At 43.7% G+C, this 27324-nt stretch overlaps 1 protein-coding gene across 1 annotated transcript in view; it reads right to left on the reverse strand.

Moving 5' to 3' along the window:
• Nucleotides 1–1654: 1654 nt before the first annotated feature.
• LOC138077655 (antigen WC1.1-like) overlaps nt 1655–27324 on the reverse strand; it is a 59580-nt gene continuing 33910 nt past the window's right edge. The window contains exons 9-20 of the mRNA XM_068969763.1: nt 25503–25811; nt 25101–25409; nt 12984–13076; nt 12594–12908; nt 11161–11475; nt 8039–8080; nt 7636–7950; nt 7353–7385; nt 6680–6808; nt 6203–6292; nt 5190–5327; nt 1655–1800 (exon numbers count right to left, since the gene is read on the reverse strand). Coding sequence (XP_068825864.1) covers nt 1655–1800; nt 5190–5327; nt 6203–6292; nt 6680–6808; nt 7353–7385; nt 7636–7950; nt 8039–8080; nt 11161–11475; nt 12594–12908; nt 12984–13076; nt 25101–25409; nt 25503–25811 — 2234 coding nt within the window. The remainder of the gene's footprint in view (nt 1801–5189; nt 5328–6202; nt 6293–6679; nt 6809–7352; nt 7386–7635; nt 7951–8038; nt 8081–11160; nt 11476–12593; nt 12909–12983; nt 13077–25100; nt 25410–25502; nt 25812–27324) is intronic.

Genomic DNA, 27324 nt, shown 5'->3' on the forward strand with positions numbered 1-27324 from the left:
CAAATAGGAGGCAATGCTGCAACCCCTGAAGCCTGGATGCCTAGAACCTGTTCACAATAAGAGAAGCCCTCACATAGAGAAACCTGCTTGCTGCATTTAGAGAAAGCCCATGTGTGCAGCAACAAAGACTCAGTGCAACCAAAAATTAAAAACAATTATAATGATGATAATTTTTTTTAAATCTTATTTTCTTCATATAGTGTCTTCCTGAATTTAATCGTTTATCTGTGTTTTCTTGGAGTTCACTGAGCTCCTTGCATGTGTGCCTTATTTCATCATATGTCATCTATTTCATCACTTCCCAAGTGAATAGCCATGTGAGCTGCCCTGGAAGAAGCCCTGGGCATTTTCCCATCCCCAAGCATAGCCTAGAACTATGAAGAGTGCAAGCGTGAATGTAGGTTGGAGCCCTAGAAACCACCCAGAGTCATCAACCAAGTAGCTGGGTGGGTCCAGCTCACAATCAGGCCAGCACTCTCAGGTTTTATAAGAGTTCAGCAGCTTCCCCACATGTCCACAGTGGAATTGGCAAGGTGGGGGAAGGGGGGCGGTGCAGCGGGGGTGGCAGAAGTAGTGCTGTGTAAACGTAATCTTTACTTTGCCACTTCTTCATGACAGCTCTCTCTAGCCTGAGGAGTCACAGCAGGATCACAATTACATTTTCAGCAGTAACCAGATTAAAGCAACCTTGAAACAGTCTTGAAACATCTGAAGAATAGATGTTTTCAAAGAAGCCCCTTGGTCTGAAATTCTTCCTCTAAGAGATCAGTCATGTCAGATGCCTCCATCCATATCTCTGAAACATAAATAGCCAATTGTTCCTGATCTTTCTATCTACATCCATTCCTCCGGATCCCCTCTGCCTAGGTCTCCACTTTCTTGCCCTCTTGTCCCACCTGAATGCAGGGTGTGGGTGAGCACCAAGTTGTCATCCATCAACTTGAAGATGTATATGAACTGATATAATCCTCTTAGAAGGAGAGATCCTTGGAGAGACAAGAAATAGCAGCATCCTGAAGAAACAGTAGGAAGAGATGGAGAAGAAGGAATGGATTCATAAGGATTGGATAATCAAATAGACATGGGAGACGAGCAAAGAGGGGTTTGTAAAGGAATAAATGAGAGATGAAAAAAGAAGAGGCAGTTATGTATAGTTAGATTTTTAATTGGCCTGTGAATATTGAGGCAGGATAAGGAAATCTGTATCCATTCTTTCCCACCAGCCAACCTTCCACTTTGAAGCTCACACCCAGTCTGGTGTTCAAGAACAAGTTACAAACTCAGAGATGTTTAGAATTGTTATTTTTTTCCCCCATGAGTTCCTCTTGTTAGGAAGGGGTGTGTGAATGTAGACCAAGTTTACATCCTTTTCTAAATAAGAGTGACCTGGAGCACTTGTGAGCATGTCCTCGTTAGCCTCTAAGACAGGTGAGAAAGCAGGTGAGCTCACTCATCTTGCATTTCCTTTGAGGAAGATGGCATTTGAGGACCATTTGCCATGGAACTTGCTAAATTAAGAGCACAGAAAAAGTTAATTTATTCAGAATATTTCATTTTGAGCAATTTTCATATGACACAATTACAGGTCAGCACTACTCTACTGAAATACAGGCAATTAGAATATCTGAGGCTTCATCTCATATTTGATACAGCATCATGAGAAAGTCACTGGGGATGTTCCCAGGGCACTGAGTTCAACATCATCGTACCCAGCGTCCCCTTTCTTCCCCTGGAGCAGCCAGAGGCTCTCTTCTCCTTCCCAAGGATCAACAGCCTCTCTGGAGAAGTTCAGACAAGAGCCTGAAATAGAAAAGAGAAGTTTGATTTGAACTGAGACATGAGGATGGGACGGAACCCTCTGGTGGAAAGGAGTCAAGCAAGTGCTTATGACAAAGCATCCCTGGGACCCAGGTGTGGGGAGGGAGGCTCAGGCTATTTCACTTGAGTTCCAGTGAGAATGGATCCCAGCTGTCCTCTCAAATCAAGTTCATGTGGTCTCCTGGGCCTCAGTGCATGTGGAAATCCTGCATTACAGGAGACCTGTGCTCAGGGCTCTGGGAGACCTGCTTCCAAGCAACACAATACCAAGGAGATGCCCAGCAATGGGAAGAATCATAAAAAGGAATCTAAATTGTTCTCCTTTCAAGGTGATAGATGCAAATTCACAATAAGAGGGAGATTGGAAACAGGAAAAATCTGAATTCCTCTCTCACAACCCAAGTCTGTTCTTAGTTGTCTTGACTCTTGTTCCCATATGTCCACAAATAGTATCACAGGTGCAGCCACAGATATCTCCTCCCCAGGAACTACACAGGCCCTCAGATGGAGAAACACTCTTTTCTAGAGAATGAGTATCTTCTTGCAGCTACTGAGATATCAGTTTATTGGGATACACACAGTCAAAGGCTTTGGCATAGTCAATAAAGCAGAAATAGATGTTTCTCTGGAACTCTCTTGCTTTTTCCAAGACCCAGCAGATGTTGGCAATTTGATCTCTGGTTCCTCTGCCTTTTCTAAAACCAGCTTGAACATCAGGAAGTTCATGATTCACATATTGCTGAAGCCTGGCTTGGAGAATTTCGAGCATTACTTTTCTAGTGTGTGAGATGAGTGCAACTGTGTGGTAGTTTGAGCATTCTTTGGCACTGCCTTTCTTTGGGATTGGAATGAAAACTGACCTTTTCCAGTCCTGTGTCCACTGCTAAGTTTTCCAAATTTGCTGGCATATTGAGTGAAGCACTTTCACAGCATCATCTTTCAGGATTTGAAAGAACTCAACTGGTATTCATCACCTCCACTAGCTTCGTTCATGGTGATGCTTCCTAAGGCCCACTGACTTTACAGTCCAGGATATCTGGCTCTAGGTTAGTGATCACACTATCATGATTATCTGGGTCATGAAGATTTTTTTGTATAGGTCTTCTGGGTATTCTTGCCACCTCTTCTTAATATCTTCTGCTTTTGTTAGGTCCATAAAATTCTGTCCTTCATTGTACCCTTCTTTGCATGAAATATTCCCTTGGTATCTGTAATTTTCTTGATGAGATCTCTAGTCTTTCCCATTCCATTGTTTTCCTCTGTTTCTTTGCATTGATCAGTGAGGAAGGCTTTCTTATCTCTCCTTGCTATTCTTTGGAACTCTGTATTCAAATGGATATGTCTTTCCTTTTCTCCTTTGGTTTCACTTCTCATCTTTTCTCAGCTATTTGTAAGGCCTCCTCAGAGGAGGCCTCTGAGGAGGCCATTTTGCCTTTTTGCATTTCTTTTTCTTGGGGATGCTCTTGATCCCTGCCTCCTGTACAATGTCACAAACCTCCGTCCATAATTCATCAGGCACTCTGCCCATTAGACTTCATCCCCTGAATCTATTTGTCACTTCTACTGTATAATCATAAGGAATTTGATTTAGGTCCTACCTGAATGGCCTAGTAGGTTTCTCTATTTTTTTCAGTTTAAGTCTGAATTTGGCAATAAGGAGTTCATGATCTAAGCCACAGTCAGCTCCTGGTCTTGTTTTTGCTGACTGTATAGAGCATCTCCATCTTTGGCTGCAAAGAATATAATCAATCTATTTTGGTACTGACCATCTGATGATGTCCACGTGTAGAGTCCTCTCTTGTGTTCTTGGAAGAGGGTGTTTGTTATGATCAGTGCATTCTCTTGGCAAAACTCTATTAGCCTTTGCCTTGCCTCATTTTGTACTCCATGGCCAAATTTGGCTGTTACTCCAGGTATCTCTTGACTTCCTACTTTTGCATTCCAGTCCCTTATAATGAAAAGGACATCTTTTTTAGGTCATAGTTCTAAAAGGTCATGTAGGTCTTCCTAGAATGGCAACTTCAGCTTCTTCAGCATTACTGATTTGGCGTAGACCTGGATTACTGTGATATTGAATGGTTTGTCTTCATGTATGTGACAGTGCAAAGATATTATTAGAACACTTGTTCTACCTTTGAATTTGGTTCAGTTCAGTTCAGTCAGTCATGCCTGATTCTCTGCGACCCCATGGACTGCAGCACACCAGGCTTCCCTGTCTATCACCAACTCCCAGAGCTTGCTCAAACTCATATCCGTCGAGTTGGTGATGCCATCCAACCATCTCATCCTCTGTCATCTCCTTCTCTTCCTGCCTTCACTCTTTCCCAGCATCAGGGTCTGTTCTAAGGAGTCAGTTTTTCACATCAGTTGGCGAAGGTATTGGAGCTTCTACTTCAGCTCAGTCCTAGCAATGAATATTAAAGATTGATTTCCTTTAATTGACTGGGTTGATCTTGTCATCCAAGGGTTTCTGAAGAGTCTTCTCAAAAACTAAAGTTCAAAAGCATCAACTCTTCAGCACATAGCTTTCTTTTCAGTTCAGTTCAGTCGCTCAGTCGTGTCCGACTCTTTGCGACCCCATGAATCACAGCATGCCAGGCCTCCCTGTCTATCACCAACTCTCGGAGTTCACTTAGACTCATCCATCGAGTCAGTGATGCCATCCAGCCATCTCATACTCTGTCATCCCCTTCTCCTCCTGCCCACAATCCTTCCTAGCATCAGAGTCTTTTCCAATGAGTCAACTCTTTGCATGAATTGGCCAAGTTACTGGAGTTTCAGTTATAGCATCATTCCTTCCAAAGAAATCCCAGGGCTGATCTCCTTCAGAATGGACTGGTTAGATCTCCTTGCAGTCCAAGGGACTCTCAAGAGTCTTCTCCAACACCACAGTTCAAAAGCTTCAGTTCTTCGGCACTCAGCCTTCTTCACAGTCCAACTCTCACATCCATACATGACTACTGGAAAAACATGCTCAATTAATCGACAAGTTTCTCTTTTGGCCATGACACAATGCTTGCTGGATCTTAGTTCCTTGACCAGGGTTGAACCTAGGCCCTAGCAGTGAAAGTGCAGAATCCTAACCTCTGTACAACCAGGAAATTCCCTAATCTATAAACCTTCATGCAAGTATATCACATATAAAGTGATAAGTTTATGTCACATTATGGAGACATAAATGCCAAAAGCAGAGTGATTCCTCACTCCTTGCAAGGAGTCTGACAGCATTAAATATGGCATATGGTCAAGAGATGCTACCAAATGTATGAGATTACCTATGTTTTGAATCTCTAGGGAGGCTGGGCATTGAGGAGCACCAGTTCACTCTTTCCAGATAGAAAGATTGCAGGAGATCAGCTGACCCCACTCACCGGTCTGAGAGGACCTCACCCCATCCTCCTTCTCTGGGGGCATTTCCTCCTCGCTCCCCTGAGGGGCAGGAGGAGTTCCAGGCACTGGTGCTTCTTCAGCATCATCATAATTTTCAGCAGGGACATCAGTCCTCTGATCTGGGGGTTCCAAGAGCAGACAAGGGAGTGTATGAAACCACAGTAAGTGGGTTGGCCTGGGGAATACCTAAGATACCTTCTGACCCAGAGGTTCTGAGTTTCTGAATGAAGACACCAGTCACTCCTTGTTTCAAAAGACTTTTTTCTCTAAGACCATGTTTCATTTTGATGTGTCCATAAGCCAAAACATGATTTTACATATCTTTATACTTTCTGGTGGAAACTACATATCTCAAAGCAACTCTTTTACCCTTGAGCATTGCTAAAGGACTTTGACAAATTGTGCTTTACAGATGTTATTTTTTAAAAACATTGTGTGCCTGTGGTGTTTCTGGACACAGAGATACCATCCCCGACATGAGAATTCACAGATCAGCCAGAGAAGGAGGACGAGCCCCATCTGGACACAAGGGATGCCTCTGGTCCCTTCCAGGTCCATCACTGGAAAACCACTCCCCTTACATCTCCTCTGAGGGAAACTCTCCTCCAAAAGCCCAGCCGAAGCAGCTCCACCTCTCTTTCCTGGAGCGGACCTGTAGTCACTGTTGTCCTCACCATCTCTGGTGTAATACGACAGTTTAGTCAGTGAGAAATCTGACGGGAAGCCTCATGTGGAGACAAACATCACACAACACACAGAATGACCCGCCCCACGCCCACGGGACCTGTGTTAAGGCTGAGAAGGGACAGGCCTGGCTTCTGCAGTGTAGACAGAGGCTGGGAGATCACGGGGCTCTGAGAGGCCATCCTGCCTCTCTCGAGGAGCCATCTCTGTGAGCCTGGGGCACACATGGGGTCTGCAGATGCTGAGAAGATGTGCACAGCCAGGGGGTGGTGACAACCAGAGATCCCAGGAGGGCAGATGAGACACTCACCTGGGCTGCCCAGACCTTCCTTCTGTGTCAGAAGGTAATCGAGCTCCTCATACTCAGCTTCAGCAAGACCATCTTCATAGCTAGATAAGGCTGAGAGATCACCCAGCAGGTCAGAGAAGCTTCCCCAGATACCCTGATCCAGCCAGCCCACTGTCATATCCCTGGTGCTCACATGGGAGCTGCCAGGACCTCAGCATCATCTCCTACCCCGTGCACCATGTCAGCATCTTCTCCCCTCGTCTGACCCTCATTAAAGCTCAGCACCAACTCTGTCTGGACTCACAGGCGAGGCCATGACTCATGAGAGTTCACACCCCAGTCCTAAGAACCTCTGTCTACTCAGCCCTTAGAGCTCAGCACGGAGCACATGGAGTCTGCAGACTCAGAACAGTACCTGGCCCAGGTCCCCTCCTCACACCTGCCCCATCTCCTGCCTGCACACACTCTCCCTGGTCCCCAGGTCCCCCTGCAGCCCACCTCTGCGCTCTGCTCTCCATCTGAGCAGCTGAGTCACCAGGATGATGAGGACCAGGAAGAGAAGGGCTCCCAGGATGAGGCAGAGGACCCCAGGCAGGGAAAAGATACCAGGGAGAGGACTTGAGGTCCCTAAGGAGAACAGGAAAAAGGGCTGGAGACAGTCTTGGGCACAGAAAAATCTCCTGTGTCAGCATTTTCAGGAGCTCCGGACAATGGCGTCTCAGCCTCAGACAGTGTCAGGGCTCCCTGGGGTCTCATCCTGAGACAAGTCAACTCCACTCTGGCCAGTGTGGCCCCGAGGCAGAGCTGGGGATTCTCAGGGAGCTGCCCTGCCGAGACAGCCTCTGAGGACCCAGCTCATCGCCTCTCCATGGGCTTCAGGAGACAGAGCATCAGTCCTGAGACCTGCACCTCACGAATGAGGAGCAACACACAGGGGCAGGTGGGAGTTCCTTAGATTCTATAACATGGGAACCAGACTTCCTTGGACCACGAGCATGAGAACATTTGACCCTGGACATCAAGGCAGGGGATTGCCCCAGTGTAATGCCCTGGCTGCTCCCCAACAGCCACGGCTCCTCAGACTCTTTCCTCTTCTGAGCTGTCAGAGAGCCCACAGAACAGGTCCCCAGTATTTGAGTATTCTCCCCTGCCCATGGATGGATCACAGTACCTGCTGTAGTCGTGGGCAATGTTGTCCTTACACCTAAAGAGAAAAACAGTAGTGTGGGGAAGAAGTATTGGCCAGAATGCAGGGCAAACCTTTTCCCTCCTGAGCCTGAAATCACCACTCAGTCTCCACAACATCAGTGTCCAGTCCTCCCAGCTCCCCTGTCCTAGATCAGAGCCCCAGCACCCGGGATGTCTGAACACAAACTCCCCACCACCCCCGGCCCAGCCCACTGCCCCCACGCTGCCCCTGCTCACCTAGGGTGGACCCCGATCCCCTCGCTCACCAGAGCACCTCACACCAGCGTCCTCCTCGTGCTTGCAGTCGCTCTGCCCCCAGGGCTCCGCAGCACAGTCCCACAGGGAGGACTCCCGGCCCCTGCACCGCACCTCATCCAGCCAGATGCTCCCATTTCCAGGGCCGAATGTCGCAGCCCACACGGCTTCCAGGGCCTGGCCACAGCCCAGCTGCTGACACACCACCTCGGCCTCTGCCAGGCTCCAGGAGTCATCGCACACGGTGCCCCAGGAGCCGCTGTGCCAGACCTCCACCCGCCCTGAGCACTCGCTGTCTCCTCCCCTGAGCCGGAGCTTCTCTCTGTCTGAAAAGGCAGCAGCCCCTCCTGTGACTGCCCTGGTGGGAGGAAGGAGCCCCTGGGAGCCACAGGGGAGGGGGCGGGGCTGATGTACCTGTGCAGGGGGCAGCAGTTGGACAGCTCTTGGGTCTTCTTCCTGCAAACAGCAGGGAAACAGCGGATCAGGACAACAGCTGAGAATGTTCCTTCTCCACATAAGATTATCTAAGGTCCATGGCTCAGTGCAAATGACATGTGAAAACACAGGCTGATTATCTCCTGGGCTGAAACATTCACTGCATCTGATCACCAGCTGAAATTACTTTAAATATTTACTTGTTTATCAGTTTTACACCCCACAGCAAATATAAACACAGACATCTACCAATTTACACACTCTCCTCTGAATGAAAGTTCCATTAGAAGAAGGACCTTGTATATCTTATATGTGCCATATTTCTGCTATTACGACAGTGCCTGCACATTGTATGCACTTATTCAACAAATATCTATGGAAAACCTTTTCTAAATACCTAGATAGGGGCTTGTAAATATTTGTTAAATGAATGAATAGACAAATAAAATTCAGTGAAATAAAATTTCTTTTTTTAAATTCATACTAATCAGTGAAATAATAATCCAAATATAAATTAATGGTAACAGTCTATGATAATAGTTCACATTAAAAAATAACCAGTCCAGAAGCACAGAGTCAATTTATATTCAAAATCTCATGTACATAATTTTAATGGAAAATTATTGGATAGATGATAAACTACTCTTACCTATTATTCGGTGTGGCAGTGGGCAAGTGAAGACTACTGTTGTGAAAGGAAAGTCTCTTTTCAAATTTATTTTTAATTGGAAGATAATTGCTCCACAATGTAGTGTTGGTTGTGTGTGTGTGTGTGTGTGTGTGTGTGTGTGTGTGTGTGCTAGTCACTCAGTCATGTCCAACTCTTTGTGACCCTGTGGACTGCAGCCCACCAGGCTCCTCTGTCCATAGGATTTTCCAGACAAACATACTGGAGTGGATTGCCATTCACTTCTCCACTGGATCTTCCCTACCCAGGGATCAAGCCCAGGTCTCCTGCACTGCAGGCAGTTTCTTTGCTGTGTGAGCCAAAGAAAAGCCCGTAGTGTTAGTTAGGAATCTCTCAAAAAGGAAATATACAGGAAAGACTTAGTAGAATTCTGAGAAGACATATGGACACATATATGTACACACTGAGTAAGCCAGAAATTTTTCCAACAGTTAAAAAATGCCTACTGAGAAAATTTTTTATTGAGAAGATGCAGAAATAATAACCAAAAGACTGAAAATATATATAAAAGAATGGAAGCTGACAGAAATAAATATAAATTAAAAAAACAGAAGGGTAAATAGTACCTGTCGTAAAGTATCAATATTTCTATATTCTTTCCAGATCATCCTATCAAAACTCCTACCCACTCTATGCAGAGAACCTCTGAGAAAACGATGGCAGGACCTCTGTGAGCAGGTTGCTCATTTTCATGGTCAAAGACTTTACCACCTCTCAATTCACAGGGTTTAATTGTAGGAAAAACATCATCAATAAAAGGTCTCATAGTTTAATGCCTCTTTGGCCTCCAAATGAAAAAGACAAAGAGATGAGCAAAGAGAGGCAAGGAAGGGAGTGAGCCTCTGCTTTTGAAGTATCTGATCCCACATTCTCTTAGCTGTGGGTTTCAGGCAACATCCAGCATACCATTCAAGGTGTACCTGAATGGGGTGTGTGTGTGTGTGTGTGTGTGTGTGTGTGTGTGTGTGTGTGTGTAGGGGGAGGGAAAGAAAAAGAGAAACAGAGAGAGAAATGTTGAAGGAATAAGGTGCTATATTTGACCATTTGTTGCCCTCACCAACATTTATTTATTTCATTCAAAATTTATTGCTGAAATTTCACTTCCCAACGTAACAGTATTTATTGGTGGAGCCTTCTCAAATTCTTCCAAAAACAGAAGAAAAGAACACTTTCAAATTCATTTTCTGAAGCCAACATTAGTCTGATATCAAAGCCAGATAAGGACACCATGAGAAAAGAAAATTACGGGCTAATACTCTGATAAATACAGGTGCAAAAATCATCAACAAAATATTAGAAAACTGAATTTGACAATACACTAAAAGAATCATACACCATGATCAAGTGATATTTGCTCCAAGGATACAAGGATAGTTCAACATTCACAAATTAATCAATGTGATACACCAAAGGTAAAAATCACATCCTCAAAGGACGCAGGAAAAGTGTTTGACAAATTCAACATGCACTTACAGTAAAAACTCTTTTACAAAGTAGGTATAGAAGGATTGCATCTCAACATAACAAGGCCATATGAAAAGTACACAGCTAACATCATACTTGACTATAAGAAACCAAATGCTTTTCCTCTGAAATCAGACACAAAACAAAAACGTCTACCCTCACCACTTTTATTCAACTTAGTTTTGGTAGTCCTATCCAGATCCATCCGTATTTTATAGCAATATATTTGAGTCAAACAATGTAAGTCTTCACTGATGAATGAATAAAGATAATGTAATATAGACTTATATCCACCCATAAAAAAGAGGAAAATCTTGCCAGTTTCAACAACATGGATGGACCTCGAGGGCATAATGCTAAGTGAAACAAATCAGATAGAGAAAGAAAAATACCATATAATCTCATTTATATGTGTAATATTAAAACAAAAAGCAAGTTCAGTGATGCTGAGTAGTTGATGATTGCCAGAAGTGGGGGATTTGGTGCAGGCATAGGTAATCAAAAGGTATAAATTTGAATTATAAAATTAATAGCTGAAGAGATATAACATACAGCATGGTGACTATAGTGAATACGGTATTGTCTATTTGAAAGATGGCAAGAAAATACATCTTAAAAATTATCATCATGTAAGAAAAATATTTAATTATATATATGGATCTATATATATGGATCCATATAGAGAGATATAACTAGACTTACTGTAGTGATCATTTAGCAGTACACACAAACATAAGCATTATGTTGTACACAGCAAAAAATATAATGTATCAGTTATATCAATTAAAAAATTTAATAAAGAAAGTTTGGAACATGTAGATTAAATTAGCTCCATCCAAACTTCATTTTATGAACTCAACTTAAACCCATCACTTAGATTTTAAAATATCAAATCTCACTAATAACATCCTACAAAGTTGGGAAAGACACAGAAACAGACATAAGTCACCTGCACAGGAAATGTAGGCTTCCTCCTTTGGAGAGCATGAACTGTATTTCCATGGGCCAGAAGGACACTGCCAGAGAGAGGTATCAGTTTTCCGACACTGAATTAAATCTACCCACCGGGGTCTAGAACCTTCCCTGAGACCAACAGAGGTGTTGACACTTCCACTGTCCCCACAGCCAAGCTGTCTGCAGATGATGGACACGGTGACATCATCCATGGGGCTGCGGCAGACACTGCCCCAGGTCCCGTTGTAGAAAACTTCCAGCCACCCAGCACACTGCTGGTCCTCGCTGACCATCCTGAGGGCCAGGAACTCTAAGATAGGAAAGGAGGAGACAGGACACAGTGAGCACCCCACTCAGTGCTCTGGGTCTTCCTCTCTCCCCAAAATTGTGAACATTCGTCTGTGACCAGGCTGAGGAAGCAAATCCATTAGATGACCAGAGGGAAACTTGTCTCCTTTTCACCTGACTTTGTCCATTTGTGTCTATCTTTCTAAATATTTCTACCACCGTGATGTAGTGGATATGAACTGAAAGGAAGACCAACCTGGACACCTGCAGGGAGAGGGAGCTGACACCTGCTTCCTGACAAAATATCTAAGAGAGGGTATGAAAGGGATGTGATGTGGACAGCGTGGAGGCAGATAGAGTAATGGACCCACAGATGTCTACATGGAAGCTGTGTCTGTGTTTCCTTATCTGGCAAAAGGGACTTTACATATGTGATTAACGTATGGTCCTTGGGATGATAAGTCACCTGAAATATGGTGGATTAACCACCTGAGCACAGTCTAATCACATTCTTAGACTCACTACCCTTTAAAGTGGAATCCTTTTCCTCGTTCTGGTTAGAGGGAGATGTGAGCATGGATAATGGTCAGAGAGGGGGAGCGTTGCTGGTCTGATGATGAACAGAAGGGGGTTATGAGTGAAGGAAGGCAGGCAGCTTCTAGAAGCTTGAAAAGACAGGAAACAGATTCTTTCCTAGAGGCTCAGAAGTGACGTGGCCCTGCTGAAACCTTGATCCCAATCAGTGAGATCCCTGCTGGACATCTAAGCTAGAGAAGTATAAGGAAATAAATATGTCGTTCTAAACCACTAACAATGTAGCAATTTGTTATAGAACAAACAAAAACTAGCACAGTGGCTTGAAGACTTCTCTACTCTATGTACCAGAAGGCTGAGCCCTGATTTCAAGAAAAACTGTGAGAAAAGGCTCTGCCAGGAAACACTGCTGAGAAGAAAGGACCAGAATCTCAGCTGCTGCAGGAGGCAGTTAAAGCACCTCGTCTTCACGTCTACTGGAAAGACAGGCTCCACGGGAGGAAGCCTCCTTCTCTAGTCCTTTCAGCATCTCTCTCTCAGGGCTCAGACCCCCGTCCTCCAGGGCCCCACCCCTCCTCCAGCCTGTGGACAGTGTGGAGTGCTGACCTGAGCAGATGACCCCAGCGTCCTCCTTGTGTCTGCAGTCGTGCCGCCCCCAGCCCCGAGAAGGGCATCTCCACACATGGGACTCATTTCCAGCGCAGTTCAGATCGTCCAGCCAGATGGGCCCTGATCCTGCCCCGAAGTGAGCAGACCCCGTGGCATTGAGGGCTTCGCCACAGCCCAGCTGCCTGCACACCACGCGGGCATCGTCCAGGTCCCAGCCGTCATCACAGATGGTGCCCCAGGAGCCCTGGTCAAGGATCTCCACTCTCCCGGCACAGGGACTGTCCCCGTCCACCAGACGGAGCTGCCTGCTGTCTGAGGGGAGAGAAAAGGGACAATGGGCCCATGACCTGAGAATGAGAAGGGTCTTCTGTCCTGTGGGACCCTCACCTGAGCAGTAGGGGGCGCTCTCCTCTGAGGCCGCAGATCCTGCTGGTTCAAACACAAAGTGGTCGCACTGGGGCAGCACCTGGGTCTGGTTTCCTGAAGAAACAGCGATTATTAGAGAGTTGGGAGGGTTAAAGAACAGGAAAGTCAGTTAAATTAAATAATTTTTAGGAGGGGAGGGAAGTTTTGGGGGAAATGGATACATGTATATGTATGGCCGAATCCCTGGCTGTTCACCTGAAACTATAACAACATTGTTAATCGGCTATACACCAATACAAAGTAGAAAGTTCAAAAGAAAAATAATAATAATAAAAAAAATGAACTAGTGATGGAGCTGAGATGAAAGCTGTAACACACTGGTAAAGTTACCATAATCTTAGTGTTCCCTTTCTCCAGGAAGAACCCTGGTCCTGACAATGGCATGATTCCTGTTTTAAGCCAAGCTTTGCCCTAAGAATGAGTTAAACAAGTTGTTCTATCCTTAATCCACCCCTAAATAGAAGAAGCAAAACAAAGCATTTTCTGAAGGAGTTGTACACTTATTTATCAACAATGTTTGTGGTTTTAAAAATACTTATATAAAAGAGATCTCATGGAACACCAGAGCAAAAAGAAACATTAAAAAATTTCCCAGGGTATTTGGCTCTTAATGTTACCTGACAGAGAATTTATTTTATTTTATTAATTTTTATTTGACTATAATTGCTTTACAGTGTTATGGTAGCTTCTGCTGTTCAGCAAATTTAGTAAGTTATACACATACATATGGGCTTCCCAGGTGACTCAGTGCTAAAGAATCTGCCTGCCAAACAGGAGAGTGGGGTTCCATCCCTGGGTTGGGAAGAGCCTTTGGAGAAAAAAATGGCAATCCACTCCAGTATTCTAGCCTAAGAATTCCTATGGACAAAGGAGCATGGCAGTGCATGAGGTCACAAAAGAGTCAGACACAACTCAGTAACTAAACGACAACAACTATATCTATCTATCTATTTATATTTACAAATACACACACTCACACACATACACACACACACGCACACACACATCTCCCCTCTTTCTTGGATTTACTTCCTATTTAGTCAACACAGAACACTGAGTAGAGTTCCCTGTGCTATAAAAAAGTTATTATTTATCTATTTCTGTGTGCATGCATGCTAAGACACTTCAGTCGTGTCTGACTCTGTGACACTATGGATTGTAGCCCATCAGGCTCCATGGCTATGGGATTCTCCAAGCAAAATCTATTTTATACTTAGTATCAATAGTGTAGGCCTTCTGAGTCTGGTGGCTCAGACAGTAAAGAATCCGCCTGCAATGTGGGAGACCTGGATTTGATCCTTGGGTTGGAATGTCCCCTGGAGGAGGGCATGGAAACCCACAGTAGTTGTACCAATTTACATACTCATATGTAGGAGGATTCCCTTTTCTGGACATCCTCTCCAGGATTTATTTGTAGATTTTTTAATGAAAGACATTCTAACTGGTGTGAACTATTACCAGCCTGAAGTTTTGACTTGCATCTCTCTAATTATTAGTGATGTATTTGTTAGCCATCTGTATGTCTAGAAAAAAATGTCTATTTAGGTCTTTTGCCATTTTTTCATTGGATTGTTTGGTTTGTTGATTGAGTTGTCTGTGTATTTTGAAGATTAACCCCTGTTAATTACTTCATTTGCAAATGTTTTCGCCCTTTCTGAGAGATGTCTTTTTGTTCTGTTTATGGTTTCCTTTGATATGTGAAAGCTTTTAAGTTTAATTAGATCCTGTTTTTTTGTTTTTATTTTCTTTAGGAATTTGATCAAAAAATATCTTGTTGCAACTTATGTCAAAGAATGTTCTGCCTATGTTTTCCTCTAAGAGTTTTATCGTCTGACACAGAATTTAAATAGCCATGATTAAAGTGCACAAAGAATTGATTAACATGACGTGCATCCTGGCAGAAAAAAAGATAACAAAAACAGTGTTTATTATTTTTCTCTAATAATAGTGGGGTATGAATGGTATTAAATTTTGAAAAATAGAAACAAACTTACAGAATAAAAGAAAACTGCCTTTAAAAAAAATTTTCTACAGCTGAAATTAAGAACTAGAGAATGAGTGTAACACCACATTGAGTTCAGTTCAGTTCAGTCACTCAGCCGTGTCCAACTCTTTGTGACACCATGAACTGCAGCACACCAGGCCTCCCTGTCCATCATCAACTCCCAGAGATCACTCAGACTCACGTCCATCGAGTCAGTGATGCCATCCAGCCATCTCATGCTCTGTCGTCCCCTTCTCCTCCTGCCCCCAATCCCTCCCAGCATCAAAGTCTTTTCCAATAAATCAACTCTTTGCATGAGGTGGCCAAATACTGGAGTTTCAGCTTTAGCATCATTCCTTCCAAAGAAAGCCCAGGGCTGATCTCCTTCAGAATGGACTGGTTGGATCTCCTTGCAGTCCAAGGGACTCTCAAGAGTCTTCTTCAACACCACAGTTCAAAAGCATCAATTCTTTGGCACTCAGCCTTCTTCACAGTCCAACTCTCACATACATACATGACCACAGGAAAAACCATAGCCTTGACTAGATGGACCTTAGTTGGCAAAGTAATGTCTCTGCTTTGAATATACTATCTAGGTTGGTCATAACTTTTCTTCCAAGGAATAAGTATCTTTTAATTTCATGGCTTCCGTCACCATCTGCAGTGCTTTTAGAGCCCAAAAAAATAAAGTGTGACACTGTTTCCACTGTTTCCCCATCTATTTGCCATGAAGTGATGGGACCGGATGCCATGATCTTCATTTTCTGAATGTTGAGCTTTAAGCCAACTTTTTCACTCTCCTCTTTCACTTTCATCAAGAGGCTTTTTAGTTCCTCTTCACTTTCTGCCATAAGGGTGGTGTCATCTGCATATCTGAGGTTATTGATATTTCTCCCAGCAATCTTGAGTCCAGCTTCTGTTTCTTCCAGTCCAGCATTTCTCATGATGTTCTCTGCATATAAGTTAAATAAGCAGGGTGACAATATACAGCCTTGACGGACTCCTCTTCTTATTTGGAACCAATCTGTTGTTCCATGTCCAGTTCTAACTGTGGCTTCCTGACCTGCATACAGATTTCTCAAGAGGCAGGTCAGGTGGTCTGGTATTCCCATCTCTTTCAGAATTTTCCACAGTTGATTGTGATCCACACAGTCAAAGGCTTTGGCATAGTCAATAAAGCAGAAATAGATGTTTTTCTGGAACTCTCTTGCTTTTTCCATGATCCAGCAGATGTTGCCAATTTGATCTCTGGTTCCTCTGCCTTTTCTAAAACCAGCTTGAACATCAGGAAATTCACGGTTCATGTCTTGCTGAAGCCTGGCTTGGAGAATATTGAGCATTACTTTAGTAGCATGTGAGAAGAGTGCAATTGTGCGGTAGTTTGAGCATTCTTTGGCATTTTCTTTCTTTGGGATTGGAATGAAAACACCTTTTCCAGTCTTGTGGCCACTGCTGGGTTTTCCAAATTTGCTGGCATATTGAGTGTAGCACTTTCACAGCATCATCTTTCAGGATTTGAAATAGCTCAACTGGAATTCCATCACCTCTGCTAGCTTTGTTCATAGTGATGCTTTCTAAGGCCCACTTAACTTCACATTCCAAGATGTCTGGCTCTAGATGAGTGATCACACCATCATGATTATCTGGGTCATGAAGATCTTTTTTGTACAGTTCTTCCATGTATTCTTGCCACCTCTTCTTAATATCTTCTGCTTCTGTTAGGTCCAGACCATTTCTGTCCTTTATCGAGCCCATCTTTGCATGAAATGTTCCCTTGGTATCTCTAATTTTCTTGAAGAGATCTCTAGTCTTTCCCATTCTGTTTTTTTCCTCTATTTCTTTGCCTTGTTCGCTGAAGAAGGCTTTCTTATCTCTTCTTGCTATTCTCTGGAACTCTGCATTCAGATGCTTATATCTTTCCTTTTCTCCTTTGCTTTTCACCTCTCTTCTCTTTTCACAGCTATTTGTAAGACCTCCCCAGACAGCCATTTTGCTTGTTTGCATTTCTTTTCCATGGGGATGGTCTTGATCCTTGTCTCCTGTTCAGTGTCATGAACCTCATTCCATAGTTCGTCAGGCACTCTATCTATCAGATCTAGGCCCTTAAATCTATTTATCACGTCTATTGTATAATCATAAGGGATTATATTTAGATCATACCTGAACGATCTAGCTGTTTTCCCTAGTTTCTTCAATCTGAGTCTGAATTTGGTAATAAGGAGTTCATGATCTGAGCCACAGTCAGCTCCTGGTCTTGTTTTTGTTGACTGTATACAGCTTCTCCATCTTTGGCTGCAATGAATAATGGTGTTGACCATCTGGTGATGTCCATGTGTAGAGCCACGCACAGGCGGCTGCGACCTGGTGCACTAAGCGCGGCCGAGAGGAGTTACCCCGTGTCTGAGGTCAGGGGCAGCTGCCGAGAGTGCCAGGCTGTGACAGCGCAGGAACGGCCGAGAGGAGCTGCCCAAGTCCAGGGTCAGGGGCGGCGGCCGGGAGGAGCTACCCCGCGTCTCAGGTCAGTGGCAGCTGGGAGGAGACACCCTGTGTCCGAGGTCAGAGGCAGCCAAGAGAAGCCATCTCATGCCCAAGGCCAGGGGCAGTGGCTCTGTGGAGCCACCCCGTGCCCGAGGCCAGGGACAGCAGCCAGGAAGATCCACCCCACGCCCGAGGTCAGGGGCAGCAGCCGGGAGGAGCAACCCGAGGAGTGGTGGCTGCACGGGTGCAGGAGGGCCTAGAGGAGCTCTCCCACGTTGAAGGTCAGGAACAGCGGCAGTAACGAGATACCCCTCATCCAATGTAAGGAGCAGCGGCTGCGCTTTGCTGGAGCAGCTGTGAAGAGATACCCCACGCCCAAGGTAAGAGAAACCGAAGTAAGATTGTAGGTGTTGCAAGAGGGCATCAGAGAGCAGACACACTGAAACCATAATCACAGAAAACTTGTCAATCTAATCACACTAAGACCACAGCCTTCTCTAACTGAATGAAACCAACCCATGCCTGTGGGGCAACCCAAGATGGGCGGGTCATGGTGGAGAGGTCTGACAGAATGTGGTCCACTGGAGAAGGGAATGGCAAACCACTTCAGTATTCTTGCCTTGAGAACCCCATGAACAGTAGGAAAAGGCAAAATGATAGGATACTGAAAGAGGAACTCCCCAGGTTAGTAGGTGCCCAATATGCTACTGGAGATCAGTGGAGAAATAACTCCAGAAAGAATGAAGGGATGGAGCCAAAGCAAAAACAATACCCAGCTGTGGATGTGACTGGTGATAGATGCAAGGTCTGATGTGGTAAAGAGCAATATTGCATAGGAACCTGGAATGTCAGGTCCATGAATCAAGGCAAATTGGAAGTGGTCAAACAAGAGATGGTAAGGGTGAACGTCGACATTCTAGGACTCAGAGAACTAAAATGGACTGGAATGGGTGAATTTAACTCAGATGACCATTATATCTACTACTGTGGGCAGGAATCCCTCAGAAGAAATGGAGTAGCCATCACGGTCAACAAAAGAGTCCGAAATGCAGTACTTGGATGCAATCTCAAAAATGACAGAATGATCTCTGTTCGTCTCCAAGGCAAACCATTCAATATCACAGTTATCCAAGTCTATGCCTCAACCAGTAATGCAGAAGAAGCTGAAGTTGAACGGTTCTATCAAGACCTACAAGACCTTTTAGAACTAACACCCAAAAAAGATGTCCTTTTCATTATAGGGCACTGGAATGCAAAAGTAAGAAATCAAGAAACACCTGGAGTAACAGGCAAATTTGGCCTTGGAATGTGGAATGAAGCAGGGCAAAGACTAATGGAGTTCTGCCAAGAAAATGCACTGGTCATAGCAAACACCCTCTTCCAACAACACAAGAGAAGACTCTACACATGGACATCACCAGATGGTCAACACCGAAATCAGCACATTAGATCAACATAAACTAGAAATAGTAAGATGGAAAATCAGAGGATAAATATTCCTCTATTTAGAAATGCTGGTCCTATGGTAAGTGCCTGGTTAATAATGCTATATAACAAAATTTCCCCCAAAACTTAGTAGTTGAAGAAATTTAGTTTTAAATTTTGCTCATGATTTCTCGGGTCAGTAAGTTGGGAAAGACTAAACTTGGCAGCTCTATCTTTGGGGTTTCTCATGTGGTTGCATTTAGATGTCATCTGGGACTGACATCTCTAAAGGTTTAACTGAACTGTGGTTATGTAAGGAAATTCCCAGAAGTATTTTTGTTGTTGTTGGGAGGGAGGGATAAAGGAACATCATGTCTGTAACCTAATCCAGAAAGATTTTACATACTCAGGGAAAAAGAGGGCAGGAGGGGAACAAATAAGGAGAAAAAGGGAAAGCTAGAGCAAGAGAGAGACAGAAAAGAAAGGAAGAAGGATTAAAGCAAAATACTAATCTAACATTTGGGGAATCCAGGTAAAGTTCAGAGAGAATTCATTCCTAGAAAACCTTCACTAAAGGAAATACTAATAACATCAAACCAACAAAATGCCTAGGAGAAAACCTAGTTAAAGATGTGCAAAACATCTGAGAGAAATTCAAGACCTAACTGAATGAAGGGATATATTTTGTCAGTGAATAGGGAAACTCAACGTTGTCAAAGTCAGTCATTCTCGAATTTATATACAGATTAAATCTAACCTCAATCAAATTCCCTTGTGCTTTTATATGTCTGAAACATGACAAGTTGATTCAAACTTTACGTTGCTGTTCAGTCACTTAGTCATGTCTGACTCTTTGTGACCTCAAGGACTGCAGCACACCAGGCTTCCCTGTCCATCACCAACTCCTGGAGCTTGTTAAAACTCATGTCCTTTGAGTCAGTGATGCCATCCAACCATCTCATCCTCTGTCATCCTCTTCTCCTCCTGCCTTCAGTCTTTCCTAGCATCAGGGTCTTTTCTAGTGAGTCAGCTCTTCGCATCAGGTGGCCAAAGTATTGGAGCTTCAGCTCAATAATGTATACAAAATACAAAAACCAAGACTGACCAAAGCAGTTGGCAAGAAAAGCAGCAACATAACTTCTTTAAATTAAAGTTACCCAGAATTACTATGTGTGCTTAGTCACTCAGTCCTGTCCAACTCTTTGTGACCCCATAGACTGTAGCATGCCAGGCTCCTCTGTCCACGGGGATTCTCCAGGCAAGAATACTGGAGTGGGTTGCCATGCCCTTCTCCAGGGGATCTTCCCAACCCAGGGATCAAACCCAGGTCTCCCACCTTGCAGGCAAATTCTTTACTCTCTGAGACACCAGGGAAGGTTCAAGACTTACTATAAAATTACAATAATTAAGAAAATGTGGTACAGGTGCAAGGAGAGACAAAGGATACAGTGGAACAGAACAGAGAGTCTAAACAATGCGTTCAGACATATGTGCCCTTTCGCTTATCACACAGGTGGCACTGCAGTGGGGAATAGTCTGTTCAGAAAAAGATTTTGAGTCAACTGGATACCCATATGAAAACAGGACACTTGACCCTTATCCTACACAGATGTCAATCCTAGAAGCAATGTACAATTACATGCAAAAAAAAAAGTAATTACACTTCTGTGAGATACTCTCAGAGAATATTTTTGTAATTTTGGAGTAGACAAAGTTCATTTTAGAAGAATATAAGAAGTTCTAGGGACTGGATCAGTGGACTAGTTCAAAACTGAGACAGAAGTACATCAAGGCTGTATATTATCACTCTGCTTATTTAACTTATATGCAGAGTACATCATGTGAAATGCTGGGCTGGATGAAGCACTAACTGGAGTCAAGATTGCTGGGAGAAATATCAATAACCTCAGATATGCAGATGACACCACCCTTATGGCAGAAAGTGGGGGGAAATTAAAGAGCCTCTTGATGAAACTGAAAGAGGAGAGTGGAAATGTTGGCTTAAAACTCAATATTCAAAGAACTAATATCATGGTACCTGGTCCCATCACTTTATAGCAAAAAGATGGGGAAACAGGGACAGACTTTATTTTCTGGGGCTCCAAAATCACTACAGATTATGTCTACAGCCATGAAATTGAAAGATGCCTGATGCTTGGAAGAAAAGCTATGACCAACCCAGTCAACATATTAAAAAGCAGAGACATACTGACAAAGGGCCATCTAGTCAAAGCTATGATTTTTCCAGTAATCATGTATGGATGTGAGAGTTGGACCATAAAGAAAGCTGAATGCTGAATAATTGATGCTTTTGAACTGTGGTGTTGGAGAAGACTCTTGACAGTCCCTTGGATGGCAAGGAGGTCCAATCAGTCAATCCTAAAGGAAATCAGTCCTGAATATTCATTGGAAGAACTGATGCTGAAGCTGAAGCTCCAATACTTTGGTTACACGATGGAAAGAACTGACTCATTGGAAAAGACCCTGAAGCTGAGAAAGATTGAAGGCAGGAGTAGAAGGGGACGACAGAGAATCAGATGACTGGATGGTTTCACCAACTCAATGGATATAGCTTGAGCAAGATCCAGGAGATGGTGAAGGACAGGAAAGCTTGGCATGCTGCAGTCCATGGGGTTGCAAAGAGTCAGACATGGCTGAGCGATTGAATGGAACTGACTGACTGAAAGAGCACTACATGGACAGAAAAAAGTTGATGAGTCAAACCTAAGATGAGTAACTTGGCTCATTGAAGTACAGCATACCATTAAGAAAATAAAAATATAAGGCCAAGAATTAAACACACAAAAATCATAATAAATACTTTTGCCAAAGGCCATCATCATAGTAATTTGCACCATTATATTTGTAATAGTCAAGAACTGGAAATAAACTCAAAGCTCTGCCATTAGTTGAATGGGTCAATGCATGGTCATGTGATCATTCAAAGGAATACTCTATAATAATAAAAATGAATGAAATGTTGCCATAAACAACATCATGAGTGACTCTCAAACACAGTGGAGTCAAAGAAATTAGACACAAAAGAAAACATACTGTATGCTTTTACATAAAGTTCAAAAACTGAGAAAATATTCTATGGCAGTACAAGTCTTAGGTAAGCAGTCTTCCCTGGAGAGGAGGAGGACACAGCTATTGGGAGGCAATAGTGATTCTGTGGTGCTGTGAATGTTCTCTCTGTAGATCTGGGTTGGAGAACATGACCTAGGTATACACTTATTGTTTGTACGTTGTTCTCTATTATTATCCTTAAATAATAATGTTTCATTAAAAAATAGTATTCATCTAGCTGTTTCTTTCCCTGACATAGCACTTCTTAGCATTTCTTAGAACTTCTTTCCCCTGAAAAAATGAGTGAACAATGAGAATGCTATGGAGCAGGACCTTACAGAGCCTTCTCAGGACAGACCACCGTCACGTCCTCCACCTGCCTCTGTTTGTAGGAAAACCTAGCTAAAGAATAAATTTCATTACAGAAATTAAAAAAAAAATCAGAAACAAAGGAAAACAGTCAAATATGACAAAATAATAATAGTTTAGCCCTAAACAAATTCAAGGACCTTTAGTTCCTTCTCATGGGCTATAGACAACATTCTGAGCCATATCTTTTGAGCTATTTTGCAGATACTGAAATCCCAAACAGGTGGTAGCAATAAATTACAAGATGACCAGACTAGTGGGGTGCCATTTCCTTCTGCAGGGGATCTTCCCAACCCAGGGATCAAACCCAAGACTCTTGCATTGCAGGCAGGTTCTTTACCATCTGAGCCAACACGTAAAATCATAATCTTCATCTTTCACAATTCCAAGATCGGCCTCAAGGAAATGGGAACAGACCAACACTAGAACTGATGATTAACTGTAATTCAAACAATAAAGGTGACACTGATCAGACCTATTGCAAGATGATTGTCGGATCTAGCTGTGCTATTCTGCAGGTAACCTATCTCCAACTTCCACCTGTGCACTCCTGAAATTCCCATTTAAATACACTCACCCGTGATCAGCAAAGAGGAGCTGGTTCTTTGGTACATTAGTCCTCTGTCTCCCCAGAACTGCTGGTTTCCTCAACAAGTTCAGTTCAGTTCAGTCGCTCAGTTGTGTCCGACCCTTGAGACCCCATGAATTGCAGCACACCAGGCCTCCCTGTCCATCACCAACTCCCAGAGTTCACTCAAACTCACATTCATCAAGTCGGTGATGCCATCCAGCCATCTCATCCTGTCATCGCCTTCTCCTCCTGCCCCCAATCCCTCCCAGCATCAGAGTCTTTTCCAATGAATCAACTTTTTGCATGAGGTGGCCAAAGTACTGGAGTTTCAGTTTTAGCATCATTCCTTCCAAAGAAATCTCAGGGCTGATCTCCTTCAGAATAGACTGGTTGGATCTCCTTGCAGTCCAAGGGACTCTCAAGAGTCTTCTCCAATACCACAGTTCAAACGCATCAATTCTTCGGTGCTCAGCCTTCTTCACAGTCCAACTCTCACATCCATACATGACCACAGGAAAAAGCATAGCCTTGACTAGACAGACCTTAGTTGGCAAAGTAATGTCTCTGCTTTTGAATATACTATCTAGGTTGGTCATAACCCTTCTTCCAAGGAGTAAGCATCTTTTAATTCCATGGCTGCAATCACCATCTGCAGTGATTTTGGAGCCAAAAAAATAAAGTCTGACACTGTTTCCACTGTTTCCCCATCTATTTGCCATGAAGTGATGGGACCGGATGCCACGATCTTCGTTTTCTGAATGTTGAGCTTTAAGCCAACTTTTTCACTCTCCTCTTTCACTTTCATCAAGAGGCTTTTTAGTTCCTCTTCACTTTCTGCCATAAAGGTGGTGTCATCTGCATATCTGAGGTTATTGATATTTCTACCAGCAATCTTGAGTCCAGCTTCTGTTTCTTCCAGTCCAGTGATTCTCATGATGCACTCTGCATATAAGTTAAATAAGCAGAGTGACAATATACAGCCTTGATGGACTCCTTTTCCTATTTGGAACCAGTCTGTTGTTCCATGTCCAGTTCTAACTGTGGCTTCCTGACCTGCATACAGATTTCTCAAGAGGCAGGTCAGGTGGTCTGGTATTCCCATCTCTTTCAGAATTTTCCACAGTTGATTGTGATCCACACAGTCAAAGGCTTTGGCATAGTCAATAAAGCAGAAATAGATGTTTTTCTGGAACTCTCTTGCTTTTTCCATGATCCAGCAGATGCTGCCAATTTGATCTCTGGTTCCTCTGCCTTTTCTAAAACCAGTTTGATCATCAGGAAGTTCACAGTTCACGTATTGCTGAAGCCTGGCTTGGAGAATATTGAGCATTACTTTAGTAGCATGTGCAATTGTGCGGTAGTTTGAGCATTCTTTGGCATTACCTTTCTTTGGGATTGGAATGAAAACTGACCTTTTCCAGTCCTGTGGATCACTGCTGAGTTTTCCAAATTTGCTGGCATATTGAGTGCAGCACTTTCACAGCATCATCTTTCAGCATTTGAAAGAGCTCAACTGGAATTCCATCACCTCCACAAGCTTGGTTCATAGTGATGCTTTCTAAGGCCCACTTGACTTCACATTCCAAGATTTCTGGTTCTGGATTAGTGATCACATCATCATGATTATCTGGTTCGTGAAGATCTTCTTTGTACAGTTCTTCTGTGTATTCTTTCCACCTCTTCTTACTATCATCTGCTTCTGTTAGGTTCAGATCATTTCTGTCCTTTATCGAGCCCATCTTTGCATGAAATGTTCCCTTGGTTTCTCTAATTTTCTTGAAGAGATCTCTAGTCTTTCCCATTCTGTTGTTTTCCTCTATTTCTTTGCCTTGTTCGCTGAAGAAGGCTTTCTTATCTCTTCTTGCTATCCTTTGGGACTCTGAATTCGATGCTTATATCTTTCCTTTTCTCCTTTGTTTTTCACCTCTCTTCTTTTCACAACTACTTGTAAGGCCTCCCCAGACAAAACTTTCCTCAACAAAGCTGTCTTTAATTTTACCCCACACTTGTCTCTCAGTGTTGGATTCTTGAGTAATGAGCAGCTGAAAACCGAGTTCAGTAACAAGATTAAACATTTCACTACAGAATATCTTTCTTTTTAAGCCTGTTTTCCCTTACTCTCTCCTCTGGGGACATTTCACTCCAGGAGCATCCTAAGTACAGTAGCCCTTCCCTCTCTTACCTGAGCAGATCACAGAGGCCGTGTTGCCATGGGAACAGTCAGGAACACCCAGGGCAGTCACAGGGCATTTCCACAGGAAGGACTCTGTCCCTGAGCAGTGAAATCGGGCTTTCCAGAGTTGATCACTTCCTTCTGCTCCATTTGGGGTGGAGATGACGACTCCACAGCCGAGCTGATGACAGACAACATTGGCATTGGCCAGACTCCAGTGGGAGGCACAGAGCGCTCTCCATCGTCCAGAAATGTTCATCTCCACCTGCCCCTCACACTGAGAGGAGCCGTTTGTCACGAGCCGGACATCTGTGTACACTGATAGAAACAGACAGGATTTCAGAAAAATCTTATTTCCTTTTTAGCTTGAAGTGAGTGTACACAGAGGCTAAATCCTGACGTGCATCTCACCTGAACAGACAACCTGAACAGCTCCACTGTGGTGACAAGTGCCCCCTGGACAGGGCACTCTGGGGCAGACCCGGAGCTCAGGCTCCTCCCCCTCACACCTGAACTCTTCAGCCCAGACCCGGCCATCGGACTCTCTGAAGGGTACTTGTCCCAGGACAGACACAGCCTTGCCACACCCCAGCTCTGCACAGATGACCTGGGCAGTGGGGAGTGTGAAGTTTCCATCAGACACTGGGATCCAGGCTTCTCCAGAATGCACTTCTACTCGCCCTGAGCAGGGATCATCCCCTCCAGCCAGATGCACAAATCCTAAGAGAAACAAAGAACAACAAACCCAGTGAGTGTTCATGAACCTGGCTTGGCATTGGAAACAACATCTCACCAGCAACGGTGGGAAAGTTTTTCTTTCCATAGTGGAATAAGACGGGATACGAAGAGAGAATTTGACTGTCATTGTCAAATTGCATTTTCATGAGCAAGTTTCTGAAGAGATATCCAGAAGGATTGCAGGGTTAGTTCGGAAGGGCTGAATCCAAGAATATATACTGGTTAGGAATGTTAATTCTTCTCTGGGGGCCAGGTAACTTCAAGGCCCAAAGAAACTGCACAGTGGAAAACATTCAAACTTGAGTGCATAGCTGAACTAAATGAGAGTGAAAAAAGATCATGGGATTCGAGAGGTTAGAGGCCTAAGAGCCAGAGAAGTTTAGAAGGTCATCCTGAAATTTCTGGGGCTAGAATTTTGGGCAGTTTTCTCTGAGCCAATATTCAAGTCACTGGGGGTGGGAACATCATGCGGGCTGGATCTGAGTACAGGCTTAGGTCACAATTAGGTAACCTAATTGTGAAAGAACTTGTTCACAGATAAGTTTGGAAATGATGAAAACTCAGAGAGTCATAGAAGAGGGAGGGAATGATCCTAGCCATCTTTCTTAAAAACCTAGGATTTATGAACGCACCTGAGAGAAAGTGAAGTCTCAATGGGATTATGCAAGACAACTGAGTTAGTTGATTACTTCATCCTAGACATGAGATTCTTAGCAAATGTGAAGGAGTGATGAGAATTTAATGTATTCAGAGGAAAACAACAGAATGGGAAAGACTCGAGATCTCTTCAAGAAAATTAGAGATACCAAGGGAACACTTCATGCAAAGATGGGCTCGATAAAGGACAGAAATGGTATGGACCTAACAGAAGCAGAAGAGGTGGCAAGAATACACAGAAGAACTGATGCTTTTGAGCTGTGGTGTTGGAGAAGACTCTTGAGAGTCCCTTGGACTGTAAGGAGGTCCAACCAGTCCATTCTGAAGGAGATCAGCCCTGGGTGTTCTTTGGAAGAAATGATGCTAAAGCTGAAACTCCAGTACTTTGGCCACCTGATGCGAAGAGTTGACTCATTGGAAAAGACTCTGATGCTGGGAGGGATTGGGGGCAGGAGGATAAGGGGACGACAGAGGAAGTTGGATGGCATCACTGACTCGATGAACGTGAGTTTGGGTGAATTCCGGGAGTTGGTGATGGACACGGAAGCCTGGTGTGCTACGATTCATGGGGCCGCAAAGAGTCGGACACAACTGAGCGACTGAACTGGACTGAACTGAACCGAACTGAACCCTATCTATATGCCAAATGCATATTCCTTTCCTATTTGGATTTCTGAGATAAGAAGCCAGTAAGCTACAAAAAAAGAGAGTGAGGGGAAGATAGCAGAGAGCAAACAAGTCGTATATATTTTAGAGATTTCTAAATTGCAAAAACTTCAATAGTGATGAAACATAGACTTGGAAACAAAATACTTGTTCAACAAGATTTTAACACCTT

This window comes from Capricornis sumatraensis, chromosome 4, assembly GCF_032405125.1.
Source record: "Capricornis sumatraensis isolate serow.1 chromosome 4, serow.2, whole genome shotgun sequence".
NCBI lineage: Eukaryota > Metazoa > Chordata > Mammalia > Artiodactyla > Bovidae > Capricornis > Capricornis sumatraensis.